The 20,080-nt window shown below is 43.0% G+C and overlaps 1 protein-coding gene across 2 annotated transcripts in view; it reads right to left on the bottom strand.

Moving 5' to 3' along the window:
* Nucleotides 1-2,668: 2,668 nt before the first annotated feature.
* Nucleotides 2,669-20,080, bottom strand: part of SYBU (syntabulin) — a 40,059-nt gene continuing 22,647 nt past the window's right edge. Inside the window, exons 1-5 of one of the 2 annotated variants that reach the window (XM_063173426.1) lie at nucleotides 13,105-13,219; nucleotides 9,589-9,691; nucleotides 7,012-7,215; nucleotides 5,861-6,010; nucleotides 2,669-4,704 (exon numbers count right to left, since the gene is read on the bottom strand). In XM_063173426.1, the coding sequence (XP_063029496.1) occupies nucleotides 3,606-4,704; nucleotides 5,861-6,010; nucleotides 7,012-7,215; nucleotides 9,589-9,629 (1,494 nt within the window). In that variant the 5' untranslated portion in view covers nucleotides 9,630-9,691; nucleotides 13,105-13,219 and the 3' untranslated portion in view covers nucleotides 2,669-3,605. Of the gene's footprint in view, nucleotides 4,705-5,860; nucleotides 6,011-7,011; nucleotides 7,216-9,588; nucleotides 9,692-13,104; nucleotides 13,220-20,080 lie in introns of those variants that run through there. The other variant, XM_063173418.1, reaches the window with a different exon arrangement.

The raw sequence follows: 20,080 nt of genomic DNA, 5'->3' as shown, positions 1-20,080 counted from the left end.
TTTCTTTCTTGGCTGAAAGCTGGACTTGATTGCTTTCACTGATATTCTTGACTGTGGAGGATTGACCTGCCAGGATGACTGAAAAATCCTTTCCTTGACTGTGCTGTAGTTGTTTGTGCTTGCCAGGTCCTGTGCTCATTTGTCTGAAGGGATTTGGAGTGAAATATTCACTTATATAGGGCATATGTAAAACAGCTAAATAAGTTTCAGGAGTTTGGGATTAAGAGAGAGTTGATTTGCAGGGAAAGGAAGGAGAAATGTGTAATTGCAAGTTGGAAACAGCCTTGTGAAAAGGACATAAGGAAGGGTGAAAAGAGTCAACAAGCAGAAACTGATGCACAGCAAGTTCCACCTCAACACGAGGAACTTCCTTACTTGAGTAAGCACTGGAACAGATTGCCCAGAGGGGTTGTAGTCTCCCCACCCCTAAAGATACTCAAGAAGTGCCTGGTTGCAATTCTGTGCCATGTGCTCCCTGCTTGAGAAAGGAGGTCTGACTGGATGACCAGTTGTGGTGCCTTCCAACCTGATGCATTCTGTGATTCTGTGAAGGATAGAGATTAATCTCTAGTGGAAAGGGAGTCAAATGCCTGAGCCTCAACATTTTCAGCAGCAGGGCATGTTGGGTACCTCTTAAACTGAATATGAAAGAAAGGCTTTTTTTGTCCCTGGATTATAAATAAAATGTATAATGGGATTATGAACATGCATCCCCTCAGCCCAGGAAGAAGCTGATTTGGTTGCTATGCCCTAAGCCCGAATTCAAGTGTTCACTCTTTTATCTATAGTGTATGAGCTGCATGTCCTCCTCACCTGCCTGTTTTGAGATAAGACTTCCCAGTGAGGTAGAGGTGTGGGTATGAGCATTTTCTAAATTTAGAAAAAAAAGGATGAGAGTTTCTGTTGAACTGTTTGGAGGCTGATGTGTACATCACCAATGAGATATGACTAAGACTTAAGTGTAATATTAGAGGGAAAAAAGTGAACTTGGTATGTTTGGAGCAACAACTGGCATATCCTCTACGAATTGTGAAACAATGACCAAAGTCTGGGACTGGTGCATTATAGTAATTCAGGTGTGGTCTTACAAAGGGTACCTTGAGCTATGTCCTTGCAGTGTGGAGGAGGAAAGGTGGAGGCTTAGAAGTGAGCTGAATTTCAGACAGAGATCACAGCAAAGGCTTTTATCAGGAGTGTGACTGGAATGCTGTCACCTCTCGATGAGCACAGTAGTTAAATGTCATAGGAGAATTGAACTGACTGAAGAATCTTAAAGGCAGAAAGAAACTTTGACATTGTTCTGGTTATGAGATCTGCCTATTGGCATCTTTAATGTAAGTGTAGTTTTTTGCCGCTTTGTTGCCTCTTGCTGCAAAAACTCCCCACAAAGTCAACAGTGAATGCATCTAGAACTGAAGATCACTTTTTCTTCTAAATTATGGTGCATTTCAGTGTCACTCAAAGATCACTTAGACAATAATGGCTGTGAAAGAAAAATCCAACATTGTAATGAAGTTGGTAACATCAGGTATAAAATACTGCTGTCCTGGCTCTGCACAGACATTCTGATGTAGGAATAAAATTCTCTGTAATGTGTTTCAGTCCCAAGAAGAGATATTCAGGAATTATGGAAGTCCATGGTTGTGTAAAATTTATATTGATAATATCTCCAACTGGTAATGTTGGCCCTAGTGTCCCTGTAATGTAAAATCTTTTGAAAGTGACGTTTGAGTAATATGTCACAAGGCAAGCCAGATGGCTGCAGGCACCTAAGAAGGTGGGAGAGCACGGAAGACAAAGTTATGGCAATGTAAGCAAAATGCTCCCCTGTCCATCTCTGTTAGATGGGGTTTATATTACTTCAAATGATATGTTAGAGTTCTCTTCCTTAATGTAATGCTTAATGAAGCCTCTAGAATCTCTGCTGCAAACAAAAAATAATTCACCACTCAGGCACCACAGGGACATGAAAGGTGTGCAAGTCACCTCTGTAAGCATCAGTATCACCCTGTTGAGTGTTGCAAAAGCTTCCCACACATGGCCAATTATACTCCTTTGTGGAGTACTCATAACTTCCTTCCCAAAAGCTGCACAGCAATACATGGCACTGTCAGGTTTCCCTGGATTCCTTCTTCTCTGGGTCACACAAGGAAATACTACACTTGTTTTCCTGAAGGGGAAAACAGTGAGGTTTAAATGGCCAGAGGTGGGGTTGAAAGCTTGGGTGGAGCCAGACAAACCCCACTGTTTTGTCTATTGGGTAGTATTGGGTTTTGGACATGGAGAATTAATGTTTTGATGGTCACAGTGTGCATGCACACTGAGACCACATGACTGTCAGATGGGTGAAATGCCAGAAAGACTGGTATTGTTCTGGGGTTGCAGTGCTGAGGAGTTCCAGGTTTCCAGATGATTGCACTGGGTTAAAGATTGGGTCACTTGCATCTGTGAAGCCAGCGTGAGGCAGCAGAGTAGGTTGTGTGTGCAACTGCAGCCCTGCTGGAGCCTTTAATCAGCCTGGTGACTGCTTACATTTGCAACTGTAGTCAGGTTTTCTCAGTCTAATTCTGATCTCCTTGAATAGTACCTCCCCTAGCTCAGCCTGTACTGACAGCTCAGCTAGAATGGGGTACTTTTTTATACCTTTCTACAGTAAAACACTCACACGTTTGACATATCTATCATGCTTTACTGAACTTGTGATTATAAAGGTAATTTACAATAAAGCAATTAAATAAACAATAAGTTAAAACACAATACATTTATACATAGTATTTCAAAGGGCTCAAAAGACTATCTGGTTCCAATACATAAAGACTTTAAAACAACATTAAGAACCAAAGTGTATCCACGCCTATACTTATCATTGTAACAAGCGTTAAGACTCCCAACGATGTACATTTTTGGTTACAGTCCCTGTATACGCACAAGACCAGTGAAATGCTCAAGCAATTGCACAATTGAGAAGAGCACTACGAGACAGGCACAAACAATGTGCTGGAAGCTGCCTGGGGAACACGGGTTTTATCTCTAAATTGAATTGACACTTGGGACAACAAATGGAAAGCGCTAGCATGCTTTCTGGAGCACAGGTGTGATACCCTAAGGGAAGGTTAGTGCTGCCTAGAGAAATACCCCACCTTTCTCCAGCCACTTGTTCCTTGTGCATCTCACACTACCCTTGAGCCAGTGCCAAGTACTTGTACATTTGCTCAGTGAACCATCCAGGGAGAGTGACTGAACTTAATCCTGGCTCAGCAGTGGAACATGAAAGAGCACTAGGCTTGAATTCCTATTTCTCTGGTTAGGTTCACTGTGCAGATGTGCTGGCACCAGAAAGTCACCAGCACAGGGGAGGGACATGATGCCTGGGAGCAGGGGGACTATTTCTGTAAACAGCAGTATTGTTAAAAACATCTTGTGGAAGTAAGAGGTTCAGCTTATTTTTTTTATTTTGAAACAAGGAACATGTTTTTAACTGATTTATAGTGCAAATTAAATAGTCAAAAGCAAAGGATGGACTCTGCCAGAATATACAGTAATCTTTTATAATCCATCTCATCCCTCTTTCTCTCTGCCTCAGCCAGTTGGTGCCAGAGTAGACTTTAGGTTTTGATATTGAAGGGTGTTCGGCGTAAAGAGTGCAGGGCCACCAGGCAGCAACCACGAAGCAATGCTCCAATATTGTAAATAGGATCTGTTCCTCCTCTCTGAGTACTCAAAGCCCACAAAATAGTTGGTACAACAGGGGCTGCTACAGCCAGAAGATCCCCAAGGAGACTGCTGCTCCAGTATCTCCTCTTTATTCCTGTATTAACATACTCAAAGGCTTCATCATCATGAGTTTCTGTAAAATCAAGTTCTTTCATGAAACGGTTTTCATTAACTCTGTGCTCCACCTTCCTGCATGGAGACTCCATAGGAGACAAAAGGATGGCAGAATTGGGATCACTTGGGGTTAAGTCCACTATGATACCAGAATCACTGAAGCTTCCAAGAGAAAATTCACCCAGATCCTTCAGTGAAGAAGGTGGGCTTAGAGGACAGGTGTCTTGAGCTCTGAAGATGTTTTGAATGAGCTGCTCTACATCCAAGCTATATGGCACCACATCAGTCTGGATGGCCTGTTCCACCATCATACTGCTTTTTGCTTCTTCCTGGCAATAAGTTAGCTTTCCATCCAGAATGATTTCAAGCATCTCTTCATTTACAGCAGCACTGAAGGGAGCTGGATCACTCAACTCAGAGGTTGTGGTGGTCAAACTCTCTCCAGATGAGTCAGTCCCGGTAGCTCTGTCCTCACCAAGAAGCAGATCACTGTCTGCCACCTCCTCCAGACCTTGGTCCTCCGTGATGGGGCTGTCGGGCAGGGTGGCACACAATGATAACAGCTTCCCCTCTGAGTCGCTCGCATACTCCAGGCACTGCTCATCCCTCACAGAGTGGTTCTGAGCCATCTCCATGCTTTGCAGCAAAGATTCCAGTTTCTTGTTTTGAATGTTTATGTCTGTGAAGTATTTCTGAATTTTTTTGTCTTTCTCAGCCAAGCTATTTTTCATGCTTTCAATAACCTGCTTAAGTTGTTTAATTTCACTTCTTGCTTCCTTTAAGGCTAGCTCTGCCTCCACACGATTGCACTCTTCTTCAATCCAGTCTTCCCTCATCCGTCCCAGCTGAGCTTTAAGCTCTTCTATTTCTGTTTCCCTGTAGCAAAATAAAAATGATGTAACACTTCTGCTGACTGCTCACCTAAAGTCAGTATGAGGCCCCCACCACACAGTGATCGTTCTGCTGCTGAGATGCTCCAAGAAGGAAGCAAATTTCTCCAGGTGCCATTTGTGACCCCCTCTGAGAAAGCCAAGATATGCCAGCGGATTGCTAATGGGAGTGACTGACCTCCCCACAAAACCAGTGGCCTTGTGGGCTGTGCCATGACCCTGGACAATTTGAGGCACCAGTGGTGACCTCTAGGTCACATCTAACCACTGTAGTGCTTAAAATCTCCCCGACTGCCTCACCCTGGAGCAAATGGGAAACAGTTGCCTGGATGCATCCCTGCTCCTGCCAGCAGCTTGTCACATACTGTCACATACCTCAGACAGCCACGGAGCTGAGGTCTGCAGGCACATGGCTGGCTTGCCCCAGCAGGGAGCCAGAGGCTGCTGCAAGGACATGGGGAGCACGTGGGAGAGAGGGGACTCCTATGTCAGTTCCAGGCCTTGCTGATGCAGAAGAAGAGCACAAGGTCCCTGGAACTCTGTCTTGGGCTCCATTCAAACAGCCTTTTGTGACCCTTTGGATTGTCTGTGCTGGAGACCCAGCTCTCAGAGGGCAGTTTTAGTAAGAGACATCTGCTGCTGTGTAATGCATGTTGTCACTTTGCTCAGCATCCACACAAAGGGCTATTGCGAAAAATTCAGCATGTAAGTGACAAAAACACAAATAGGCACGGTGGTTTGGGTATGAACTATTCTTTCACTGGGGAAAAGGAGGATATTTGCAGTTCTACTTCACTGAGAGAGGTAGAACAGGACACTAAGGTAACACATGCTGGCAGGTAGAAACCATTTTATGTATAAAAGGTCTCAATCTAAATAAGACTTGTAAAAATTTGTCCTTTAAAAGCATTTTATTGTGAAAGTTCCAAGAAGGAAAAAGAGCTATATTTATAAATAATTCATTGTTTTGCATCCCCTTAGTACACTCTGAAACCTGAAATACTGAAAACAACCTAACCAGACTAATTGTATTTCAATTTTCTTAATGGAAACTTCATTGATCAAGAAATGAGTAAAACCACTCAGGATTTTAAATGTTCCCAAATAAAATCTTTCTGACTGATTTCTGAAGTGAGGTTTACCTTTCTTTGAGTTTGCTTTCAGATTCCTTCAGCTTGGTTTTCAAATGTCGCACTGCCACTTCTTTCTGCTGCAGAGGAGTCAAATACTGCTCTGGGTTTTGTGGCTTAATGCTGTGATTGTCACCACAAGAATTGTATCTCCCTGACCGCCTGAAAAAACCCAAAACAAACCATCACATAACATCACTCTTACAGTTCTTAAATCCTGGCAGAATGAAAAACATCCTGTTGACGGATAAATGCAAAACTTGACTCATCTGGGGCTCCTTGGTGTCCACACAAGTTACTTCACCTTGCAAATCAAAGTACTTGAGGAAACAGCTGATTTGTAGCTATAGTGCAAGATTTACTATTTATTGTACTTGGCTTCAGTGTCATTACGTCAAATGAGGCTTTTAACTTTATTTTGACTTTACAATACCTGGCCATTCCCTCACCCCAAATGGGTGGTGTGCCCAAGAACAGGCAGGGCAAGGGCACCAATCTACAGACAGCCAGGCGAGGCAGCCCAAGGAACAAGTTCAGCTCCACACAGGATTTATAAAGCTGAGCACACTGAAATCCACACTCATCCTGTCTAGCTTTGGGTGTGTATATTACATGCTCAGTCAGCCAATACACATGTATAGTGGCTGCTCAGTCGTCTGGGAGCGTGGACAACAGCAGCAGCATGGCAGCCATTTCTTCTCTGCAACACATGTCACATGCTCTGGCAGGTGTCTGTATGCTTTCCTTACAGGAAACTGCACTCCTTAGGGAGGTGCCTAAGGCTAGGTGGGGTGAATTTTCGCCCAAGTGCATCATGTTTCCTACGCTACCCCACCCAATTCTCTTTGAAGTGAAAAGAACCCTACAACAAACAAACCAGTAAATCCTCATAAGAACTGATGGCATGAAATAGCCTGCCTTGGAGAGAAAACCAACTGCAAAGGACTTTGACTTAAAGTAAACTTGAATTTTACAGTGCTGAAACAATAAAGCTTTTACATGGTATGGAGAACCTTCCTGACTGTTAAGTCACCTATATAAGGCATCATAACTATGGTGAGGAGCAAGATGACCTGCATGGCAACTCCTACAGCTGATCCCACACTACAGTGCAGAGAGAGTGTCAATGTACCCAACACCAGGAGGCTGAAACACAGACTTGCCTCATCACTGGACTGCTATCACTTCCTTTGTACGAGCCTGAGTTGCTGCTGCTGGCTGAAGAAGCCCTGTAACTCTGATGGATGTTAGCAGGACTCAGATGGTTTTTGCACAGTGTTGATGAAGTATCCTTTCCATGTGAAGAAGGTGGACTGGCTCCAGACTTGTAGGATGAGGATCCATTATTCCGACCATAAGGACCACGACTGGAGAAGAACCAAAACGGTGAAAGCATTATTCTCATCACACAACCCATTATATGTCTTATTTTATACACAAAGCTTTCTAAACAATAAAGCAGAGAGATAACTGTGAGTGGCTGGAAAGAAATAAAATTCTGACATGATCAGCAACTGCATGTTCTTTCACTGGCAGGGGGCTCTCAGTCTGAATTATGTGTTCTAAGGAAATCTCAGCCATTTTACATCTCTCTGTGGACAGCACAGTTCTCAGTGACTCCATCAGATCATCCATGTTCCCTGAAACTTTGACTCGGTTAAGTAAGGAGAAGCCTGTGGTCTGGACTAATGCCAAAAGAACCACACTGCAGCTTTCCCTGGCCAGGCCTGCACAGTGGTGCCTGTGCACGGAGGGTTGCTGTAAGAATGCTTTCATGCTCCTCGGCAAGCAGCCTGAGGGATCACAGTGTGCAATGAAAACAGATTTTGTTTGGGCCACTGTTCTTTTCTGCCTTAGGCATACTGGGTGCTTCATCTGTCATGGTCAGCTATTCATTCACTTCGATATAGCTTGAGCCCCATGGAGAGCAGGCTGAAATAGTATTAAAAGAGACAAAGGAAAACACAGTATTTTATTTTTTTCTTCCAGTTTTTCTCATACATATTTACCTTTCTTTTTCCATTCTTTATAAAAGAATCTGTCAACTGTGTGTGCTTGAAAGCAATTGGTATCCTCCCTGCCTGACAGCTGCCCAAGGGCTGGAGTGCTCTGAGGCCAGCTTCTCAAGATGTGTCCCTTTCCTCTTCACTTGGTTTGTCATCCTACACTACTACACTGCCACCTCACTCTCCCACTGAAGTTGTTCTTCTAAATGGTAATGAAAGGGAGGTTTAAAAAAAAATAAAATAAAAAAAAAGTCCAAACAAAAAATACCAGAAAAAGGCAAACCCAGCCAGCAAAAGAGAAGGCATGAATATAAAAAATCAAATACCACAGAATTATGAAGCAACATCTCTTTAAATTGTTTCAATTGGTTTTTTCCCTTCTCAGCAAATGGAACAGTTTATAAGGAACAGATGGTTGAGTGGCTGCTGCGAACCTTCATCACACTGCTGTGGTTTGGGTGATTTTGTAATTATTTTACAATGAACTACAGGACTGTGGTTTGTGACAACATGGAACTGTTTCATAGCAAGAACAGTTAAAAAAGAACATATTGCAAAGGAGATATCTCTTTCCACTTCATACAATGTATCATCAACTCTGGTGTGTGGCAGAACTCGCAGAGACTGTGCTTAACATAGCAGGGCACCAGAAGGAGCCTTATTACAGAGGACTTCTGTTCAATACAGGATGTCAGTATGCTCTAGTTTAAAGTTATTAAAATGCCCAGTAGTATATGAAATGACACAGAAGCTTACTGAAATTAAGGTGACTTTAGGGCTTCATATTACACTTAGTACCATTTCTTCCCACAGCCAGTAACTTTACTTGTTGAATGTAATCTAGAGGGAACTCAAGTAGTGTTTATTTTTCCCAGAGTCTCACGATACAGACATGAAAGCGCTCTCAAAGCCTCACTCTGACAGCCCCTGTGTTCCAGGGCACACCACGACCTCCAGGATGCCGGTGTGACTCAGGCACATGGGTACCCTGCTGCCACCCCAGCCTGCCTGCCAGCTCCTCCAGCACGGGCAGGAAACCACTCCTGTCCCTGAGAACTCCCTCCTCCTGCTCCACAAAATGTAACCAGCAGGGATTGCGTGGGCAGAACACAACGTGTGCTGCTCCATCCCAATGCCCCTGTCTTCTCAATCTGCCTGAATTTGCAATTCACAGATGACAGGGAGAAATCTTACAAAAATCTTTCATGAAAGGTTCACTTAGACAGATGACTATGATATAATTTTTTTTTAAACTGCCTATAGGCTAGGCAAGGGTGTTTCAGAAAAAAAAAATCCAACATCAAAGGCAATACTGTCTACTTCTTACAACAAAAAATAAGATAATGATCTGGAAGGGTGTAAGCTCAGCTGACAATTTATGACAGAGATAAAACAAATTAAGACCAAAAGGTTTAGGTTAACTGGTTAGAAATACAGTTGTTAACTAACACACCCAGCTCTCTCTCCACTCCAGCCAATGCCTTTGCTGCCTTACCTGATTCTATTTCCTGTACTTGCCATGAAAAAAAACAAAAAAAACCCCAACAGCTAGCTGATCTGGCACACTGACAATTTCTGTGCACTGAATACAGCATTTTTTCCTTTCTTATACTGCAGTTCTCACCAGTGTGCTACTCAAGAGCCTTCTGTTAACTCAATTGTTTTAAAATGCAAGACCTTACACAGTAGTCTATCTTTGCACTAGCAATATTCCGGAAAAACTGCTTTGCTTACTTGCGAGAAAAAGAAGATCTCTTGCTTCCAGCAGCCGACATATGGACTTCAGGTGCTGAAATACTGCCTGTGCTGCTTGAAGAGCTAAAATCAGCTTCACTGCCTGGAAAGGAAAAGGAAAGGGTGAAAACATGGAAATTATAACTCAAAGATTGTTTTCAAAATAACAGTGAATCACAAGCATCCTTCCTTTGTCTGTTCTGGGTGAATTTCAGAAGTTGCATGGATTTTCAAACATCCCCGGGGACAGGAGATGGATTTGCTCCAGATTTTCCCTATTTCTTCAGAACTGGCACTTCAACAAGAGCAGAAAAAACACATTTGGACACAAACCCCTCGCACTACAGAAGCCATTTTAGGTCTCAGACAGGAACACTTGTTGTGACAACCTGTTTGCTCCTCACAGACACCGACAGACGAATGAGGCTGCTCACATGGCTCCTTCAGGAGCACAGTAATTAAGAACACACCACTGTAAGTGGGTATTTCTCATGCTTTAAACCATGCAGAAACACTGCTTGCTGCTTATGTTTTCTCAGATAACATAAATGTACATATATATATACGTAAAGGCTAATGTAAATCTATACATTTACCTACACGTGCATGTAGAGTTTCATGTGGTACAGAAGCATAGTGAGGCAGCTGTAATAACCTTAAAATAATCCAGTAATCACATTTAGGTCTCAAGTGCTTCTCAGGTACCAAGTCATCTGATTACTGATTTTCTACGGATCACACCTTTTATTTGACAAGCTCTGGCATACCCAAGGAAAACTGCTCTCATTTTGCTAAGGCAGGTAGATGTACTAAGAAAGTCTTATGTGCTGGAAGAAAAACACACCAAAGCTTTAATTTTTTTTCCAATCTGTCAGTCTAACGGTAAGCATCCTATGCCATACACATGTCTCATGCTGTTGAGCCATAATAGTGAATGGTGACTTTAGCTGAGGGGATGGAAATAACTCTCCAACACTTTATAAGCAGCTGATCAAGAGAGCATTTCTTACCTGGGAATTTCTGGATGTTATCCCATAGATAGACATCCCCAAGCCAGAAGCTGCAAACTTGCCATTTTTGCTATTTTTTCCATACAGGAGAGATGCAGCTGGAGCCACCATCATCCGCTGCAGCTAGACCTTCTAGTCCTCAATCTCTCTTAAATTCTACACAGAGCTCACGGTGAAAGGTGCATCTTTCACCCTGAACACCTGAGACTGGGGAAAGGCTTTGTCAGAGCCTGGCTTCACAGCCTTAAAGAGGTTGAGACAGCCAGCAACCATTCTCACATAGGGCAACACTTAGCAACCGGCCTTAGGATAAGGTGTGAATGGATTTAACCCAGTACTTTCCCTACCTCATGACATCTGAGACCAGCCTCTATTTCTCTGCGCCTCTGCATCAGCCCATCCTCAGCCCAATTTCAAAATGCTCAGACACAAAGCTTAGCTCTTCAAAAGGGGATCCCAGGGACCCAGCTCTAGCACCTCTAACCAGCTCCATACCCAGTACAACGCCCCTGAAAACCAGATCCAAGCCATCACACCCATAACCACAGATCAGAGCTATGTGCAAATTTGCAAGGGGAGGAAGGAAAGCAGCAAAGCCACCTGGTTTCACAGAGTATGTATATCATGTTTACAGATGTAAATGTGAGTGACCTTCTCCTTGGGAAGCAAAATGATCGTGGGGCATGATATTCCAAGACACAACAGTTTTCCTGATGAACAAAATATCCCCATCTACAAGACTAATGTACACTCCAAATAATCTCTTGGTATCACACTACATCCAAAACTACTTTTCTAAAAAAGACCCAAACAGGTAAACACATCACAGAGATGTCATACCTCTGGTGTTCCAGTCCCCAAAACATCTCTGTGCTTGCAGGACACCAGCAGCTTTCCCAAGGCAAGTCCTGGCTGTGGCACAGAGAGCAGGAGCCCTAGCCAAGGTTCATCTCTGGGTAAGCAGATCACATCATAATCAGATCTTGCTATCGAAAGCACTGCCGAGTAGCAAGGCTTTACAGCCGCCTCTCCCTGACCTGCCTGGCTTGGAGCACCAAGAGCTGCAAGGCTGGGCACTGCTGGTAAGAGCCAGCACTGCCTGAAAACACAACCACACACCATCAGCAGAGCTTTCTGAGAGACTGAGCTGCATCTGAGACCAGGAACCGTGTCTGCAAAGCATGAACTAACCTTTCTGGCCCCAGTTCTAATAACAGCTACACACAAGCTTAACACTTCACACAGGAGACTACTTATGTTTAAAATTAGGCATGTGGCTATTTATAGGATCTTTGAGAACATTTTATAAGTTAAAGGGGTCACTGCTAGTAATGGTTCCAAGTGTACAAATGATGTTCAAACCAGTTTTGTGTGTAGCAGAGTTTGACAGCTATGTTATTAGGAGAATTTAAAAAACATCTTTTCCCATTTAGTAGATAATCTCTGAGCAAAATAACATATCATCTATCCATAAAATACCCACTGCAATATTGTCCTGGGTAGGTGTGACTTCTGTCTTAGAAATATCTTAACAAAATATGAAACTCGCTGTCTAGCAGCAGTGCAGGCAAGAGCTGAACACGGCCTCTCGTTCTTCTAATGCCATTCTCCAGGCTGACAGCTTCCTAAGGATGACTCTGGATTATTTTTGTCACTGTGACTATGTAATGCCAAAAAGTCACACATCTAAGCTCCAGAACAGCCCATTAATTTAGGGCTAACAATGAAAGACACTGACGTTTCTCAACACCGCATTCCTTTGTCCTAACTGGCCGTAACTTGTTTAGCTCCAATAAGACACTTTTCTCTTAAAAGGACTCTTACCCCCTCCTGCAAAAGATGCTACACGTTGAGTCACCAGCTTCAGCAGTATGTCATTTGGAGCTCACGCATTCCTACTCCTGCAGGCTGCAGCCATCAGTGTCCCAGCCCATGGAGCCAGCCCGGTGTCCGTGCTGGGCAGCCCGCGCTCCCCGCCCGGCAGCGGGCTCCGAGCAGCACGCCCACGCTGCGGGAGCAGAGCTCTGCACTGCTCCGTGCAACGGCAGGAACAGCTCAGGGATGGCCAACCAAGCACCGTCACATTTTCCAGGGTTGCTCCTTGCCGGGAATGGGTATCTGAGAAGCCAGAGAGCAATCCTGCAGAGCCCAGAGCTCTTTACCGCTCGGGGGGCTGCGGCACCGACCTGAGAGGGCTCTGCAGGCAGCATCACGCTCTGTGCTGCCTTTTCGCCTCCTTGCTGCCCTGACAGCACCGCGACAGCCACTGCTCTGTGCTGCCTTTTCGCCTCCTTGCTGCCCTGACAGCACCGAGCCACTGGGCTCGGCTGACACCGAAGGGCGCCCGTGCCAGCTGCGGTGCTGCCTCTGACGAGCCGTGCGGGCAGCGCCACCCGGGCAGAGGCGCACAGCGGCCACGGTCCGGCAGCGTGTGGCATCTGCCACCACGGCTCGGGAAGCTCACGCTGTACTGTCGCAGCACGGGAATCAACTGGGAGACTCTTACCAATGTCTCAAGGGCGTTTCCCATGCTGCACCCGACGCAGTAAGAGATGTGGGGGCGGGATTGAGGAGCGGGAGAAGGAGCCGCCTGTGCGGAGGCCGCTCCGCCTCCGGCTGGCACGGCCGCGTGTTTATTCCAGCGGCGCAGGGCGGGCACCGCGCCCGCTCCGGGCGGGGAAAAGCCTCACCTCTGACTGTATCCTCTGCCCTGCCCCAGCCACAGCCCGAGGACAGCAGCGGTACCGTTCCTCTTAAAGGGAGTGTCTTACCCCTTCCTGCAAAAGATGCTACACGTTCAGTCCCCAGCTTCAGCAGTACGTCATTTGGTGTTTATACATATACATATACATATACATATACATATACATATACATATACATATACATATACATATACATATACATATACATATACATATACATATACATATACATATACATATACATATACATATACATATACATATACATGTGGTCATGTACATGTACATGTACATATACATGTGGTCATGTTTATGGAGTTAAAAGATACATATTCTACACCAGAAACGACCTAGGAAAGAAAACTACACTGTTCACATGCACTAAAAAATGTAAAAAAAAAAAATCTAGGCTTTTCTTCAAATAACACCCTTAAAAATTACATATCTTTATATGTACATCAGTCTTGAAGTAGGTTTTGTATATAGCCAGTGAAACAGAGCTGTAAAAAAACCCAGTGCTGACAGAAACAGCTTGTCCTCAAATTGTAAAGCATTTAAATTTACTGACTTTTCTTGCCTTCAAAAGCATTTTGTGATACAGCCAAGTGACCAAAATATGCATACATATTAACCATTTTGGTGCAGTTACTTGAGGAATAAGTGGCATGCTGTCTCTCTAGATAGCTTGATTTTGAGACCCCCAGAACTTGGGCCTATGTGAAAAAATATCCAGCAAGGTCATTAAAAGCAGCTGGAAAAGTAGAGAGAATTCTGTTGATATGCCCACTAATGAAAGGACCAGTATTTTTAAGAGATTTGGTTCAATTTATCTTGAGAGCTTTAACTCCCGGCTACATCTCTAGCTCCAATATTTAACAGCATAAGCAGTATATTTCCAGGAAGCACTAATGCTGCTTTTATTTTTCTATTTAATATGGGGTTGTTCCTGCAAGACTCTGTACACCACAAATGACTGAGGAAAGAAAACCACACTGCTTACATGCACTGACAAATGTAAAAAAATAAGCTGCAAAGAAGCAATGAAATTTTGCTTTAACATTTCAGGCTTTTCTTCAGATAACACCCTTAAAAATGACCCATTTTGAAGCAAAGTCTCCTAGTGGGAAATGTGCTGAATTCAAAGTGTCAAGACCTTAGATGACTGCTTTTTGGTTCCGGTCCCTGGCCTTTGACTTATTATTTATTTGACTTAGGATTATCATATGGGAGACTCTTATTTGGGACTTAACTATTACATTTCTCACTGAACAGTAACTGGGTAAAAGCAGATGTAACCTTGAGAGCAAGGAACAGGTCACAGCTCTCCTCCATGTGGACTGCTGTAATCTTTGGGTGACAAAGGATGTTCTCACATGCTCTGCTTCTGCCAGTGTCACTTTCTCCACTACAAAGAGAGGGGAGGAAGCTGAAGATGCCCAGTAGGTTGCAGTGGTTCAGGAACTCTTAGGATTAGCATAGATTTGGGCTCCTTTGGTCTAAAGAGGGCACTGGACTCAGACCTTTTCCTCAAGCTCTCACTGCTCAGGTGTGACACAGCACAGACTGGGAGCACTGGTGCTGCCCATATTTCAGAGGAATGAAACCTGCTGGATGCCTGCACTCACAGAGAAGGTCTGGCTCTGGTATGGAGCTTCACAGGCATGCACATGGGCACACCCAGGACTACAGGCAGGTGACTAAGTCTGGGACATGGGCACTTCTCCCTGGCATTCTCCTGTGGGCATGTCTGGCATGTTCTCTGCTGTGAATCTTGGATTTTAGTACCTAATCACCCCTCTGGTTTTATATAAGGTTTAGTCATTGAACTCACATTTGTGAGTTGTGCTCCACGAATAATGGGAGGAAACTGGGTACAGCAATGTCTGGCATCCTCAGTCCCAAGGCAACAGGCATCCCTTCCCCATCCCACTGCACTGGCCAATGGATGAAACCATCACTCCCACTCCTGGGTGGACATCCACCCAACTGCTCGACAGTGCTCCCTCAGCAGACAGGTCTGCGGTCACACTTCAGCTGAGTGCTTGGCCCAGTAACAGCTGGGACCTTGGGCAGCTGGCAGAGACGCACTTAGAGGGGATGTGGAGAAAAACTTTGGGTGTGGGTCTCCATAAATTGTTCAAATGTGTTGGGCAAGAAGATGTCCAGCTCAAAACCAGACAGACTTTTGGGAAGGACTGCAACACAGATCCTGCTTCCCTGTGTTTGGATCAAAATGCAATTTTACAAATGATTATTTATCTTGATTTCTGCTCATTTTTATTGCTTATTCTTTTTACTTTGAAAGAAGGATTGTTATCAAATAATTAATCTCATTAAGCAGTTTTCTGATCTAAGTACTATAGTTTTAGTAGTAATCTGAACCACACTAATGCAAATTATAAGCATTGCAGATCTCAACATGAATACATAATGTGACTTATGCATTCTGTGAAACCACAATCAATCAAGCTCTTGTCTCAAAACACAGTCACTACAAAATAATTACTGACATTGGCTGAGAGCCATCATGCATATTCTGCATATCACTATGATCTGGGCTTGTGTTTTTCTTAATTGTTTCTAATTCACTGATTTGTAGAGAAGCCAAAAGTGGATGTGGAACAGACAAAGAGCATAATAAGTTGGAGGTTTTTTGCTGCTTTATGCATTTTTAAGGCTGTTTTTCATACAGAAATCAGCCTGACCTAAATTTTTTTTTTCGTGCTTCTGTATGGAACTTGAGCCATTCTAACAACACCTTAAAAATGACTCCCACAGTTTCACTCTTCTGAGCCTGAAGTGACCTTTGTCAGGGGGAACATATGCTCATGGAGCAGAAGGGAACAGTGTGGGGAACTTATCTTCATGTTCAAACAAAAAGGCTCTTTGTTATCAGAGACAGAAGGATGCTACTTTCCTACACCAACCTCAATACAAACATTGAGACTGGAGATTGAAAAAATAAACTGGGAGTTTTATAACATAATGCTAAACCTGCATTTGACAGTTTCATAAATTATATCTTTAATCCACCTATGGACAAGTATATTTTATAAGCAACCATGCAGTATCACCTCAGGGGATTTTTTATGTACCAGGCAGTACTATTTGGTCTGTTTGAAGGGAAAAGGATAGGCTGGTCAGAAGTATTTTTAGGAACTGGAAAATGTCATCTTTGGCAGGGATAACCTAGCAGTACACAGAGAGCAGCAAACTTCATCACAGACTGGGAAGGGATCCCAGCCCTCCTGTCACGTTGGTGGCAGAAGTTGAACAAAGGGCTTTCATAGGCACCTTCAACACAAATCTGCTTCCTGTGTGCAAGGAGGAGGGCACAGTGTATCTGTGAGTGCATGAAATTGCATGCAAAACCTGATTCAAGTGAAAGCTTCTGCACAGTCGCCCTTAATATAAGACATATGGTTTTCATTTTAATGTGCATAAAACATTTTAAATCAGTTTGACATGTTTTCAACAGGCAAGGGAAAAACACTGGAAGGAGAAACATATCTGGGGGGTAACTGATGAAACAACCCTACAATTCCAGGATGAAAAGCAAAATTTGTTGTAAGCTAATAAAATATTTACTGTAACACACATGTTGAAATTATTACAAAAAACTAATGAAGTTCAAGTGCCATCTGTTGAAAAGAACAGCAAAACCTTACGCAACTGGTTGCATAAACTGTATTTTTTACAGTAACAAATCCAAGGTAGATCTGAGGCCAATGCATTTCAAGTTATTACTGCCATCATTTGTTGCTTTTTTAACTCTTACTGCTAAGAAGCAAAAATAACAGACAAGAAGCCTGTGCTTTTTCAGCTTATTAATCCTTGCAGGTTTGTGGTCAAGCTGTATTCCACCAACTCTAGCAAGCAGAACACAGCCTGCCCAGACTTCAAAAGCCAACAACTTCCTATTATTTACAGAATCTAAGAAAGGTGGAACACAGACCTGTAATGAAGTGCCTCAGTAAGGAAGCAAGACAATGTAATACTAATAAAATATGAAACAAACCTGGCAGAATTTTCATTTCTTTAAAATATATTTTATGCAATGGTTTATATAAAATACACTATTATAAAGCAGGTTTGCTTTTTCTTATGCCACATTAAAGGCAGTACATTTCAGAATCCTTGGGGAAGCCATGTCCATCTTGCAGAGGCTGGAGGCTGAATGTACAAAACGAGGCCAGGTCTCCAGCTCCTGGGGGGAGTTATGGCAATTTTGGAACTGGTGCTCTCCTGAACTGCCATCTCAGCAGGTACCACCTCCCACCCATCTCACTCAGCAAAGCTTCTCAGCTCTGCCAAACTCACTTCTGTGCATGCCTGGAAGCAGGTCAGCTAAAAAAGTGGTGAACAGTTTGGTGCCTCTTTCAAAAGACCTGGGTGGGTGTTTCACATTGCACCACATAAATCAGGATCCACACAAAACAAACCCAATGACAGCTCTTTTATGCTGTCTGCTTTTCCTGGGGAAAGAAAGACTCTACCAGGGATTCCTAGGGCCAGGCTTAGCTTTGAACTGGGAGGATGCTGCTCATGATATCCCAGTCACACCCCAGGAACACAGCATCCAGCAATAAGAACTTGATCAAGAGATGAGGCCCCATCCATGCAGCTTATCACACCCTTCTCCAGCTCCTCCATAAAACCACCTAGTAGTTTGGAATGCCTGTCTTCATTAACTCCTGCTAGATGGGTGAAATCCATACAGGCTGGAATTACCCACAGCTCCCACCTCCATCAGAAGACTCCACCCTGCACACAACACAGCTGAGAAAACTGTTCTCTGCATCTAGAGTTTTAGCAAAGTTGGGAAACTCCTATCTAGTTGTTCTGGCTACAACAGAACAACTAGACAGAAGTTATTCTGTTGTACTCAGGGTTTTGTTTCATGAGTACTGTGGTATATTTACTGGAACAGGGACTGGACATGCATTTTTCCTTTCTCTTAGGCTCTTCCCAAGCTCAGAATTCTTTACTTCAAGAGACAAGCAAAACAGAGTGAAGACATCTAAAGCATAGCTTCATTGGGATTTAGATATCTATGTACATAAAAGCCAGTGAAATACCACAGCTTAAATAGGCCAGATGTTTAAAATGACACCACTATCTGCAAAGATCTGGTAAGTTGTTTATGCTTGACCTTCCTTTTCTGAGCCCAGTCACCACTCACTCACCAATGCCTCTGTAGACAGTGAAATCAAGTAAGTGAGATTTGCACGACTAAAATAAAATTTGCGTGACTAAAATAAAGACATTCCTTTAGCTTTCTATCCCTATGTATAAATACAGAGATATAAACACAAGGAATGTATTGATTTATCCACTCAATACTGCTCAAAAGTATTTGAAATAATAACTCTGAGGAAAACAAATGTTTCAGGTAGCAATTTGGTCACCAAAAAAAGAAGAGCAGAGAATACTGATCTCTAAGTCAAACTGATCCTTCAGTCTTGATATTTAAGTCAAACATGGCCAGAAAAATGTAAAATCAGATTTTTCTACTTTCTGTTTGAAATGACACTTCAATTATGAAAATTAATAAATGATATTAATTTGCCTTTTTTCTTTTAAAAATGAGGTAAAACATAAAAATAAATCCCAAAAAATTCAAAATATTTTAGACTGAATAAGGCCTTTGTTCAGTTTGAAACAAAGATTTTCTTTAGTGTTTTGATTTGGCAGCAACCCCCAAATCAATTGTTTGCATAGCTCTGCTTTGAACACAGTAAGATGTCAGACAAAAAAGCAATAGGGGATGAAAAAAAAAAAACAGAAAAGGAAATAATCGATCAATTCCTGAGTAAACACTGCTCAGAAAACACTTTAAATCCCACAATTCTCATTTAAAAAGCATTAATAACCTGGAGAAATTCCAAAAAAGGTCAACCATAATGATAACAGCATGACAGGGTACTGTTTATGAAGGGAGATTAAGGGAATGCAATTTGTTTATTCTAAGATAAAAATGCATACTGACAACACAGTTTATCAGGGGGGAGGGAATATAGCTGGAAAACTGTAAAGAAAACGATGTAACAGCAACACAGGGTTCTGGCTGTGATGCATGTTATTTCATGAAAAATTACTTGAAATAAAAACTCATGGTGAGTGGGAGTTGTGCATAGTAAAATGTATCTGGAGTAGGTTCAAAGTACTTTAACCAGGGAAAGTTAGGAAGCTATTTTAAACATTGGCATAAATAATACAGATTGTACTTTAAAAGCAGAGGACAAAAAAAAATTCCTAAGGGAAGATTCATAGTGGACTCTTTCTCATGCACAGTATTTCATTCTGTGAAGTGGGCCGAAACGCACAGAAAGCAAACACAAGGCACAGAAAACTCACTGCAGTAAATCAGTAAATACACAAATTTCAAGGCATGTTCTATGTTGACCTCACATTTTAAAACAAGAACTTAAGAGTGTGCAGTGTGTGTAGCATCAGTTGCTCCTTTCTGGCTCAAATTCCATTCTGGATTAGCAGAGGAGAAAAAACCCAAACAAACCTGCTTGAATATACAAAAAGAATTTTATTGTTTTTACTAAAGATCACAGCTATTGCCATCTTCAATATCTACCTCTAAACCCCAGGGCCCTTCTTATGCCAGGCCCTCAGCTGCCTTTTCCTGATGCAGGAGCACATCCTGCAAGCCCCAGGAGACCTTCATTTCTATCAAAAGGCATTTGGGTCTAAAAGATGTATTGTGTGGCAGGGATGTCATCGTGTGCAGCATCCCAGGCAGTCCCTGCAGAAGCCCCACACCCAG

This window comes from Melospiza melodia, chromosome 1 (assembly GCF_035770615.1).
Source record: "Melospiza melodia melodia isolate bMelMel2 chromosome 1, bMelMel2.pri, whole genome shotgun sequence".
Classification (NCBI taxonomy): Eukaryota; Metazoa; Chordata; class Aves; order Passeriformes; family Passerellidae; genus Melospiza; species Melospiza melodia.
Note: the sequence above shows the minus strand (reverse complement) of the source record. Positions and strands in the feature narration are given on the sequence as shown.